The sequence below is a fragment of the Dermacentor silvarum genome, chromosome 4 (assembly GCF_013339745.2).
Source record: "Dermacentor silvarum isolate Dsil-2018 chromosome 4, BIME_Dsil_1.4, whole genome shotgun sequence".
NCBI lineage: Eukaryota > Metazoa > Arthropoda > Arachnida > Ixodida > Ixodidae > Dermacentor > Dermacentor silvarum.
In genome coordinates this window covers 59955666-59968125 of record NC_051157.2, presented here as the reverse complement: position 1 = coordinate 59968125, position 12460 = coordinate 59955666, and the positions used below count along the sequence as shown (strand labels likewise).

Here is a 12460-nt window from a genome sequence, read left to right as displayed (position 1 = left end):
TGGGCGGCATTTGGTTAGCTCTGTTTTACGACAACCCGTTGTGGATCCGCCGTGAGAAAACCGATGCATCAACAGCAAAGACCTCTACGGACCGAGTTAGGTGGCATCATCAGCGGTAGCTTGCAGACGGAGGAGTTACCACACGAGCAAGCAACGCTGTGACCGCGCTGCAGGTCGCATTGGTTGGCACCATCGCCGGCCACATGAACCCCTTTTCGTGACTGCTTTCATCGTTCTTGTAGCAATCACCAGCAACCGCCTCTGCGGTCACCCCCTAGTTGGGTTCAGAAATCAAATACCTCTCAGCTTCCCCCCCCCCCCCCCCCCACCACACACACACAGACACCAACAAATTTTCTACAATCGACGTCAGCATAATCACGAGGATGCGCTTTAGCGACAAAAAAAAAGGTGAATTAAAGGCAACTCACTCATGGCGTCAACCTCAGCTCTAAAAAGACAAATAAAAAAAAGGAGATGACAAATCTGTGAAGTACCCTTTACCTATCTATTGCATTACGTCAATTATTAGTTTCACGTTCTTTTTGTTTCTTCTTATGCGAGGCTGACCACTGTATTACTGATTATTTTATTTTATTTATAATCAGCTTAATATTTTTCATCGTAATACCACCTGCTTAGGTTTTAACATAAATTGTTGCTTTAAAATCACGTTGCTCATGGCCTATCGCACACAGTGGGTCTGTGCCATTCTTGGGGAAGTCAACATTATCATCATCTGGAGCACCAAGTTTGACACGTGAAACGGTCGTTGCAAGGCCATGCAGAATCCCCCAAAATAACAAGTCTAGGTAGAACTAAGAGGTGCTGCTTTCTGATAGAAGAATAGAATTATCAATATAATTAGTCAAAAAAGAAAACGGACGTGCGGTGCTCTTACCGAAGATGTTTCTGTCCATTTGAATACCTGGCAAGCGAGCGGCTCGGTCAAAGAACAACGCACAGTGCCAACCGAGTGGCAGGGAGGAAGATGAAGGCAGTTCCCTCGCGGGACGCGGCTGACGCAAACGCTGGAATACAGCTGACCACCGGGCTGGATTCCGCGTCGTCGTAGGCGGCAGGACACACCGGATCGAGCTCACACGTAAGTCCTGTTCCTAAGAACGTATGCCTAAACTGCAACTTGGTTTGTAAACAGGCACGGGCGTCATCGGACGGGCGAAATTCAATTGCCAGGCACATTGAGGCGCTAGCTTTCTTGCCGTAGGACACATTTTCACACCCTTACGGATGCATTACGGTGTGCTTGGCTTGTCGCTAACAACTTCACCCCTAAGTGGCAAAACCGAATTGTTGATGGGGAAGAATGAAACTTTACTTTCGGGCGACTTTTTTGCGGCGAGTAAGCATGACAATAGCTGAGACAGACGGCGCAAAATCTGCATAAAGTTAACTTTATTAGCTATCGCTTTCGAATTATCATGCCAGATATTTTAGTGCTCTCCAGGTGGTCAAAATTAACACCTAGTTTTGCACTCTCTCATCGCAGCTGTGTCGTGTACAACAATTTTTTTTTTAGCCTTGACGGATAAGGGCGTTAGCCACGTGATAAACCAGCAAACTTAGTGGCGTAAAACTTGTGTAAACTGGTGTAAGTGGCACAGTCACTAGAATGTTTTTCGCCAAATCGTTCCCTCTCGGATAAAGCGGCTAGGTTTGTTTGCGGGTATGGTAGGAAAGGCAGCGTGAGCGTAAGGGCATTCGAATGGCCCTCGACGAAGAAGGACGCCACAATAGCACAAGCTTCGTGTTCTTAACTGATTATTTGCGCGTATCTGTATATATGGTCTATATGTGGCCACCGCGCATGGACGTTGTACCGGTTCGTTGAGCGAAACTGATAGTTCTGAACATATGCGTGCGCGTTATTCGAGCAATCGGTCAAATAATTCGGTTCCATCGTTGTCACGCCGCCGCTCCCATTGCTTTTTTGGATTACTCTGCAACCAATCCATATTTGTGTTTGCAAGTTTAAATTTGTTTGCCGTTTATAAAGCTTTCATATTTAACAATTGATTTTATTATATTTTATTAGAACGCACGCTCGCTCGCAACCTTGTATTTTTGTGTGTGTGTTTTTTTTGTGTCATGTGAAAAATTTATCACTGCACTGTATATATACTTTGTGGTACAGTAGTCTCATTGAACGCGCTTTGACACAGTGGCACATCTATGCGCATAAGATTCACAGAAAATGCATGCCGTTGAGAAAATGAGTGTCTATGGGGGCCATAGCTGTATTCAGAGCACTTTGAAACCATTGTCGCGGTATCTCAGTGGTTATATAATTCAGCATGCTGAGCGAAAAGACGCATGTTCGATTCCTAACCATGGTTGCCGTATTCCGACATGGGTGGCTTACAAAGGCACCCATGTCAGAATGCACGCCACAGAACCATCGGTAGCGCAAATTAAACCCATGCCTCGAGCATCTTGTCGTCACTCGTAACATAGTAGCAAAGTCCATTAATTACAGAATTATTCGGTTCGAAATGCCACTTGCACAGCGCTTCTTAATGTTAGCGGGCCGCCCAACACTCAGTATTACGAGTTATGTGCAAGCGTCAAGAGTACGGATGCCGCGTAACTTGAATAACAAGGATATATGTTCTGGAAGTTGGCGCCTGGCTCGGTATTTTGTAGCGATGCCTTTCCGATGCTATTGTCTTTTCGCGCTTTTCGCGCTTGGTCAGTGGTCAGAGCGACGGTCCGCTCACGTTATCAACGGGATCGGCCGGCCGTGAGCGGTGGATGATAAGGCTAGTATAGAATAAAGCATAACGCATCGCTACGAAATACCGGACCTGGAGACGTCAAGGTATATACAGTGGGTGGGCTATATGAACCGCATGTTAGCTATTTTCGTGGCATGCAACACTCAGTGCCACTTTCCTGCTTAAATGCTTTATCGTCGTAATTTCGGTTACCTTTCAGGACTTGTCACGGGCCCCACACTTGCCCGCGAGTGTGGCCGCAGCCGTTATGGCGTCAAAGAGCGACTTCGATCCGGCCGTGCACTGGTTTCCGGACTTGGACAGCCGGACGCGAGGATGGCCGCTCGTAGGCAACCCAATCCCACTGATCGCCATCTGCGTCCTTTATGTCTACGTTGTCAAAATTGTGGGCCCCAAGTGGATGGCCGACCGAAAGCCCTTCGAACTACGCGCCCTCATGGCCGTCTACAACCTCGCGCTCGTTCTCTTGAACAGTTTCTTCGTCTGGACATTTGTGCGGCACGGCTACATCGCAAAGGGCTACAAGATCGTCGGTCAGGGCGTCGACTTCTCGACCGACCCTCTCACCATGCACATCGTCCACCTCACGTGGTGGTACTACGTTCTCCGCCTGGTCGAGTTCCTGGACACGGTGTTCTTCGTGATGCGCAAGAAGTACGCCCAGGTGACGGCGCTGCACGTATTCCATCACGTGGTGGTCGCCTGGAACATGTGGATGAACGTCACATTCGGCGGCCAGGGCCAGACCATGTTCGTCACCGTGGTGAACTCGAGCGTGCACGTGGTCATGTACACCTACTACTTCCTGTCGGCGCTAGGCCCGGCCTTCCAGCGGTACATCTGGTGGAAGCGCTACCTCACCCAGATGCAGCTCACCCAGTTCATGACCGTCTTTCTGCACAGCTTGTCCTACCTGCTCTACAAGGAAGACGCCATCCCGGGATTCACACTTGTCATGGTCCTCGAAGCAGTGGTGTTCCTGCTGTGGTTCCTGTCCTTCTACAGCAACGCGTACCGCAAGGGCGGTCGCAGCACGCTGGACATGGTCACAAACACGGCGGTCGCGGCAAAGGAAGCACTCGCCAAGGTTGCCACCTCATGCTGCCCCGAGTCACTGGACGAGAACAAGGACGACTGAGCCGCACTGACGGGCCCGCCATGTTTGGCGGATCCGCAGAGAACGAGTTTCGGGTGGACGCAACAGTAGCTCACAATGCAAGGATCTGAGTCGCTGCATAAGGAGTGATCAAATAAATGGCAGAGGAAAAATCGAATGCCTCGAGCTCGCCAGCACATGTTCACTTGGTTGCACTACGGCTGCCGTGGATCTTGCTATACGTACTTGTGAGCCCGTTGCAGAAACCCCGGAACTTTTTTTTCCAGTTGTCCTCAGGAATGTAACAAACAGCATCCCTTCACTTATTCTGTGTCTGCTTTTACGACTTTTTTTTTTTTTTCATCGTGTATGGTCTCAAACTGAAAGTGTCACGCGAGTCGGCGTCTGCGGTTGTGCCCACTGTGTTGTAAGTAAAGACTGAGGAGAGTACAAACATTGATCTTGTGGGTCTTCAATTCCTGTATTGTTCGTTTGGTCAGTATCATTTTAGCAGTGCCGTTGTAGTGATTAAAATTCATTCACAGAGAAACACGTCTACCATTAAAAAGAAGCTAGAGTACTTACGATGGTCTCTAGAAAAAAAACATCGTTGAAAACAACACATAGAGATATTGCGATAATTTCTTTTCACCATATAATTGGCAAATGTAAAGCTATGTGGTCCATGGCAGAGCGGCAGCTGTGCCCAGTACGCGATGAAGGCTGATAACGCTCATGCAAATGTGCTAGCTACAGTTAAAAAATAGCGTTTAAATATTCTAAAAATTCACTGAGATTTTTGCGTGTACTGTGTTGAATTGATACCAGGTTGTGCTTCAAATGCGCGACGTCGAGTTGACGTCGCTCGCATCCTCGAGCATCCACGCAAAGTTATACTATCGGCTTAGTATACTTGAGAAGCAGCATGATCTCATTATGGCTTCAGCTTCCGAAAATACTGCGTGCCTACAGAGGCAGCAGTCTTGTTTTCTTAAAAGGTCACCGTTGTTGGCGCTCCACCACAAAGAGAACGGTCCCGCATCGTACTGCCCTTCGTGCGCGCCATGTCATAAGAGTTCACCTTAAACTGCATTAGCGATTCGCTGGCAGCATTGCGCAGCATTGCATACCGCGCGGTGTTGGACGCGCACACATTTAGAGCCGACAAGCGCAATACTTTTTGTACGCCTTTATATAAAACGACAAGAACCAGGCGAAAAATATTATACACTGAACGGTGCCAATACTGACAAATAATTTTGCGTAGTCACCCGTGGAACACAGCATGCACAGGCAGAAAGCAATGTTCGCGATGAACTGTGCCATCTGCAGTGTCGTGAGGTGCTTCTTCCACCAAAGAAACTTTCGGTAGCGCGCCCCAAGAGCGGCCAAAAAGTAATATGTGTACATTACAACATGAACGAAGCAGTTGAGGCATGTGCCAAACATAGAAATCGGTTGAAGAGCGTAGTTCATGTTCAGCCACATGCCCCAAGGGATGATCAGGTGGTGAAACACGTGTAAACCGCTCACCTGCGGAAAGAAAAACACCAAAACCACTTTTCAGAAACAAAATGCTCAACGCTGTTCTTGCATCTGATATCAACCACAGAAATGTGGTAGCTTGGTTGGAAATGTAAGTATCGTCTTGACATATAACTGCCAGCAGACCAAGAAACTGGAATGAACCGTGTCGTTTGGGAGGTTTCACAGTGTCCATTTCCTCGTGCCCTATGCACTTTTTAATTATGATATCAAGCATATTTTGAGTAGAAGCAGGCATTCAATTGCTACCGTTAAAACGGCCATCATTGGTGGAATGAAATTCACTTGTACAACGAACTCTTGCCCAGTGCTCTGCAATCACCTCTGCTCTCCCACCTTACTGGTAATCTAATCTTGACATAAGGTTCTTTTTTAAAGTGATTACACTTCGCCATTCGCGATCCTCTTGAATGCTGCTGACGTTGTAGCGTATGACCAATTCCCAGAGTCCATGCCTGCCCTTATCTTTTTCTTTAACTAGTGGAGACCGGTGTTGAAGCAAGGTTCTCTAGTTACAGGTGAGCAACGTTCCGTTTGTTTATAGTTTTACGCACGCACTCAGTAACAACAGTGAGTGGTTAAGATTATGTCATTGAGAACTTACACAAAGGCAGCAACGAATAACGCTAGTCAGAAAACGACGAGGAGACGAAGGACAACGCTATTTGATTTTCTTCTCTAAATTTCTGACTTATAGGTGAATAAATGGGCTGAAAATGCCCGGATGAAAAGTAAATACACAACTATAATTAAAAAAGAAGTGGAAGATGGAGATTTGTAAGAAACGCAGAGAAGCAAGTTTGAATTCTCAGTTTGATGGGAAGACCCTTTGTGGTTTTAACAGGTGTGCTTGTCTTCGCCAAGGCAGCAACCGTCATCCTTGATCAACAAAGATGACCGCTATTGCTTTGACAAAAAAAAAAATAAGTGGCCTTGAAGCTGGTTCTTTATCTATATCGTAAAATTTATTTCCGTAATAAAAGACAGTTGTGTTTCACCTTGTGCACCATAGGAGAAACGATGTAAGATAACAGCTACCTCAAATTGTCCTGAGGATGCTCATCAAAAGCGTATTTAGTGCGCTCACTAAATTTATAAAATCAAAGGGTCCAACATGTTCAGGTCCACGCCATCGTCATCCGCAAACGCCATCGTCGCCTTCACGCACTTGTTCCCAAGCTTGAATTCAGGATACCGCGCAATATCCGAAGGAGCCACGCAAGCCTTCTACACAGGTTCAGACTTGTATTAGCCTTTTGTCCAACGATATCGCCATCTTATTGGCCGTGAGGACAGCCCGGACTGTGAGAACTGCGCCTTACCGGAGAGTGTAGACAATGGGCTTTGTGTGTGCCCGCTGTACTTTCGAGGAGGACAGTTGATGGAGAGATATTCGGCACGCTATTAAAACCGGCCACTTTCTGAAACCTTTCTTTTAGGCACAAGGTCAAAGTATTCCTCGTGCGAGGTCATGAAGGCATTTGTGGGTTTTTCGTGAGCACTGCACTGGCTATACGACTGTGGTAAGTGTTTCCGGTACATTTTTTTATAAAAATATACTTTGCGATTCATGTCTTCTCTTCATATCATCATCATGTTCACTTTCTTCCTCTCCTTTTGTACCCCCTAACCTATGCCCAACGCTGAGTACCAGGCTGTAACAAAGTAGATCAGACCGACCTTTCAGCTTTTCTCTTATAAGGCCTTTCTCTCTCTCTCTCTCTCTCATTCTCTATCTGTCTATCTATCTAGCTCTCGCTCTCTGTCAGTAAGCAGTGTAATAGGAATTACACTGCTTTTTCCTTCGGTATGTGTAATACGTAGATGCGGAGGCAACAAGAGGCAGGTCGGCCTGAGAGGTGCTACATCACCCTATCGTATATGGGGATCGGAGGAACGAGCAGTACAGTAGGTGGATAGGAAAGGATAGAGTTAGGAATGATTTTTTAAAATTTATTTGCAACAATACTGCAGTCCTTAAAATGGCTCTAGCAAGATCAAATGAGGCGAAAATTACCACAGGCAGACAATTAGCTGCGTACTGCGTAAGCATTTTTGATGGTACTTCTCTGCGGACAGCAACAGCCCCAAATCAGCAATGTACACGCTTACCTGGTCAGTCTTCTTCCTGAGCACAAAGAGCACGGTGTCGCTCATCTCGAACACCCTGAAAACAAGGAACCACCACGACAAGCGCAGAATCTCGAGGCTGCAACGGCGCTGACTCAGGTCCACATCTTGAAGGATGTGGTATCCACAGTCCCAGTACCCGAGCTTGATGAATCGGCACCCGAAGAACGCACTGAGCATAGCCGCGGCCACGTTGTATACCAGCAGAAAATGCGTGAGAGCAAGTGGCTTGCGCCGCGCCATGCACCAGGGCCCCGCGACCTTTACAAAGTACAAGTAAGCCGCGCTGATGATCAGCATGCCCACTGGGCTTCCTACCAGAAACCAGCCTTCCGTTCTGTGATCTCGCTCGGGAATCCAAGAGTTTCCTTCGTAGTGACGGGAGAGAGAAGCTGAAAGCATCGCAGTAGAAGTCATGCCGGTATGTTCGTTGCCCTCTCGAGTCAGCGCCTGGAAATGAAAATATCACAGATGTTACAAAGTTCTGCGCAGTGCCGGTGCATGCTCCGAGAACTCCCCTCTAAAGCTCTCGTTGTTCACTGAAGCCTTAAGAAAGCTGCGTCTATGCTTCAAGAAGCTGGCTAGGGTTACGCAGTCCTTTCTCTTACCACGTGTTCGTGAGAGAGCTTTATCGAAGCTGAATAGACAGGTGCGTCAAGCACAAGCAAATATTTCGCTCCGTTGCACGCAAGATTGGGCAATCAAGGTAGGAATACAAGAGCGAAGTTGGTCAGGAAGAGCGTAATTTGCAAGTGTGGCTGTTTTCGCTGTCAACGAGTAAATAGGCCATAGCGTAAGCCCTTACTGCCGACGAAAAATATGCCACTGATGAGTACTGCAGCTGCTCCCGCGCCCATGTAGGCTCGGGTTTGCGGAGCGAGGACGCTGACACAGATATGTCAGAAACGCGGCCTATAACACACGAGGGACGACCTACTAACCTGAACAGCTTCGGTGAGGTCACCCTTCTCGAAGCTGCCTCCAGCCTGGAATATTACCAAGGGAGAGTATTCACGTGGACTCAACCGAAACCTAACGAGTAGGAGAATGCTTGCCTTTGTTATTATTGTAACAACTGAGATAGCAGTGAAGAAGCTGAAAGCACACCGATAGTTCCTTGGCAACTTGCCGAGAAGGGCATTGCAAAAGTAGGGAAAGCTGGGCGAGCTGGTGTGGTAACATGATGAAACAGCGCTGAAGACGAGCACGACGAATATATGCATTGTAACGCGGCAAAGAGGAGAACCGTGTTGTCCGTGTTGCGTGGTGGTCGGGGGTACCCCGCACCTCCACCAAAAAACTGTTACGGATGATCGATGTTTATTCACAGGTGAAGACTAGGATAGATGAGAGGTCACCACGATGTCGCCACCGAAATTTAGCCGTGGTTGCTGCTGAGTTCTTCGTTCGTAGACCACCTTACACGCTACACAGAGGCCGCAGCAGTGCCGTCATCTACCGCTGTTGGCGTCGCTGCTTTCTTGTTGCATTATGTCGTCCTACGCCATGGCCCACTTCGCATTATCATAAGTGATCGTGGTCGTCAATTCGTGGCCGACGCTGTTGAAGAGCTGCTTCGGCTATGTGGAACACAATTTCGTCACTCGACGCCGTACCATCCGCAAACCAACGGTCTTGTTGAACGCACGAATCGAACTTTGACGAACATGCTATCCATGTATGTGTCCTCTAACCACAAGAACTGGGATGATGTGTTGCCATTGATAACATACGCCTACAAAACTGCGAAGCATGGGACAACGAATTACAGCCCTTTCTATCTGCTTTATGCTCGATCGCCGCGGAGCTTCCTCGACACGATTCTGCCGTTTTCTCTGGACGGTGAGGATTCCGTCGCCAGGACACTTTGCCTCGCCGAGGAAGCCCGCCGAATAGCCCGCGTCCGCACATTGGCATCGCAAAACCACTCGAAGGATCGGTACGATAGATCCCATCAAGCCATTTATTTTGAAAAAAAGGTGACCTAGTTCTGCTATGGACCCCACAACGCAAGCGTGGCTTGTGCAGCAAGTTCTTGTCACATTATGTGGGCCCGTTCGTTGTTTTAGATCGCCTGAGCGACCTTACTTACGTGGTTGTATGGGTTTTGTCTACAGATAGGCGTTCCAAGAAAACCCAGCTTGCTCATGTTGCACGCCTTAAGCGCTACTACCCCGCCGACGAACAGTGACTCTCCCAGTGGGCTTCGTCTGCGAAAGGGGGATTGTAACGTGGCAAAGAGGAGATAGAAGAGGAGGAGAACAAAGAACTCAGCAGCAGCCACGGTTACATTTGGTGGCGACATCGCGGCGACCTCTCATCCATCCTGGTCTTCATCTGTGAATAAACATCGATCACTCGTAACAATATATATATATATATATATATATATATATATATATATATATATATATATATATAGTGAGCGTCTTCGCTACGCAGCAAAGCGTGGTGCATACTGCGCATGTATGCTGCCTCAAGACGTGAGGCAAGGCAACAACGCGTGGGGGCCATGAAAGACGAAGATCGTGGTGAGCACCACGACCAGAAGTGACCAGCGGAACAATAATTATTGTCAATCAAAGCAAACAGCATAGAAAGATTCGCTTACATCGAATATGACAGTGCGTGGAATCCGTATATATATATATATATATATATATATATATATATATATATATATATATATATACATTCGCAGTCTGCACCACGTTTTGCTGCGTAGCGAAGACGCTCCTGTTTCGCGCGACGCTTCTTTCGGGTCTGGATGTCCTCGACGCTGAGTGCACGCTTTGAAGCCATTTGGAGCCAGACGCCAGCTTCAAGCGCTCTCTTCAGGCTATGGACGATTCTAATATTTACACTATCACAGCCCAGCATATGCATGTTTGTCGCATAGGAGAGCAAGCACAGCACGTGCCATAAGCACAAACTGTGAAACGCTGCCGCGGCGGCGGCCGAGATTGATGATGATGATGACGATTTATTGGCATCCCCTTTGAAACGGGGCGGCGACAAATAGTCACCTAGCCTGCTTGATTTAATCAGGTATATTATACGTGTTCTTTATCCATCATTTTTGTATACCTCTCATTATTTTTATTTTTCAAAAATTTACCTTGTACCGCTGCCTATGATTTTAAGAGATCAGGTCGTATCCATCTTTTCCCTGCTTTTTTTTCCACCAGTACTCTAATCGTCTCTTGCTGATCTCTACGGCTGATCTGTTTATTTCCTTCCACTTTAAACCCAAGCGCTTCTGGGAGTTGCACGTTACCTACGGTTCTCACTGGGTGGATCCCGTCGCATTCCATTAGGATGTGCTGAGTGGTCTCTGGACCTTTACTGCAGCATACACATGTCTCATCTAGTTCCGAATATTTGTTCCGATATGTTTTCGTCCTTAGGCAACCGGCTCGAGCCTCAAATAGCAAGGCACTGCCCTTTGTATTATCGTACAAATTTTCCCTTCTAATTTCTTTCTTCTCATTCTTGTAAATCTCCATTGTCCTTTTTATTTCCATTCTTTGCATCCAATTCACGGTCTCTATTTCTTTCACTTTCTTTCTGATGACCCCTGGTTGTCTATTTACAGTTTCGATTATCCTGTACTTGGTTGCCAACTCCCTTGACCTCTTCCTCCATTCTGTGTCCACGCTTTCATGTAGAGATACTTGTGCACTTTAGCCGCCCATTTATTTTCATCCATGTTCCTGAGCCTTTCTTCAAAACTAATTTTGCTTTGTGCTTCTCTGACTTCAAAAGAGGCCCAACCCATGTCACCCTGCACTGCCTCATTTGTCGTATTACCGTGTGCTCCCAAAGCCAACCGGCCTACTGATCTTTGGTTAACTTCCAAACCCGCCAATATATCCGATTTTAAGCATATAATGGCATTTGCAAATGTTAGCGCTGGCACCATTACTCCTTTCCAGATTCCACGCACCACCTCATACTTATTGTGGCCCCATAGTGCTCTGTGTTTCATTATTGCTGCATTCCGCTTCCCCTTTATTTTCAGATTATCTTGGTGGTTGCTTGAGTAATTCTTCCCTTCGTTTATGTGTACGCCGAGGTACTTATATTGCTTCACTATGGGTATTACTTGCTGTTGAATTGACACCACGAAGTTACTCGTGTGTTCATTAAAGATCATAATCCCTGATTTCTCTGTGCTAAACTTAAGCCCTAGATTTGTCGCTGCGTTCCCACAGATATTCGCAAGTATCTGTAAATCTTTTTTATGTCCGCTAGTAGCACAATGTCGTCTGCGTACATCAGTCCAGGGACCTTCTGTTGCACCATTTGTCCATTACGCATGTAGGATAAATCGAAAACCTAATTCGCTGTTTTCCAGTCGTCTTTCTATACCCTTGACGTAAAGCGGAACAACAATGGTGACAGAGGGCACCCTGCTTCAATCGTTGGTGAATTCCCACATTTCATTTCCTTTTCGGCCTTCCCATACCACTTGTACTTGGTTGTCTCGATATATCTCCTTTAGCAGCTCACGAAATCGTCATCTATGCCTTCGTATTGAAGAATATCCCACAACAATTCCCTGTCTACGTTGTCATAAGCTCCTTAATATCTAGAAATGCTATCCATAAAGGTCTTTTCTGAGCTACTGAAATCTCTATGCCTGAGTTAGTACAAACATATTGTCTTCTAAGCGTCTGCCTGGCCTGAACCCATTCTGTAGTTCCCCCAATACATCGTTTTCCTCCACCCACTTCGACAGTTCTAATTTATGGCTTGCATTGCCATTCTATATATCACCGACGTTACTGTAACTGGCCTGTACGAGCTCGTGTTATCCTTATCTCCTTTGCCTTTGTAGATGAGATTCTCTGCTTTCACGCAATCCAGCGGATATTCGTGTTCTAAGCATTGCTCTATGGCATTTTAGTCAGACATGCCTTGCGTTTTGGAC

At 46.8% G+C, this 12460-nt stretch overlaps 2 protein-coding genes across 2 annotated transcripts; one reads left to right on the top strand and one right to left on the bottom strand.

The window, feature by feature from the left end:
* The first annotated feature begins 665 nt into the window (after positions 1-665).
* On the top strand, positions 666-4292 carry LOC119448135 (elongation of very long chain fatty acids protein 7). Its single transcript, XM_037711601.2, has 2 exons — positions 666-1105; positions 2956-4292. The coding sequence occupies exon 2, from the start codon at positions 3004-3006 to the stop codon at positions 3892-3894; it is 891 nt and encodes a 296-aa protein (XP_037567529.1). The 5' UTR covers positions 666-1105; positions 2956-3003; the 3' UTR covers positions 3895-4292.
* Positions 3965-7827, bottom strand: LOC119448631 (elongation of very long chain fatty acids protein 7). The gene is made up of 3 exons (XM_037711862.1): positions 7510-7827; positions 5082-5385; positions 3965-3987 (listed from the first exon to the last, which is right to left on the bottom strand). Exons 1-3 carry the CDS (start codon positions 7825-7827, stop codon positions 3965-3967), a joined length of 645 nt encoding a protein of 214 aa, XP_037567790.1.
* Between the last annotated feature and the right edge of the window lie 4633 nt (positions 7828-12460).

Excerpts from the sequence above, each read along its gene's own strand:
- LOC119448135 (XM_037711601.2), top strand. The coding sequence starts at position 3,004 with ATGGCGTCAAAGAGCGACTTCGATCCGGCCGTGCACTGGTTTCCGGAC.
- LOC119448631 (XM_037711862.1), bottom strand. The coding sequence starts at position 7,827 with ATGCTGATCATCAGCGCGGCTTACTTGTACTTTGTAAAGGTCGCGGGG. Across the intron at positions 5,386-7,509 it reads TCAGGAAGAAGACTGACCAG|GTGAGCGGTTTACACGTGTT; the intron begins GTAAGCGTGTAC and ends TTCTTTCCGCAG. Across the intron at positions 3,988-5,081 it reads CAGTATTGGCACCGTTCAGT|CGACTCAGATCCTTGCATTG; the intron begins GTATAATATTTT and ends CTCCTTATGCAG.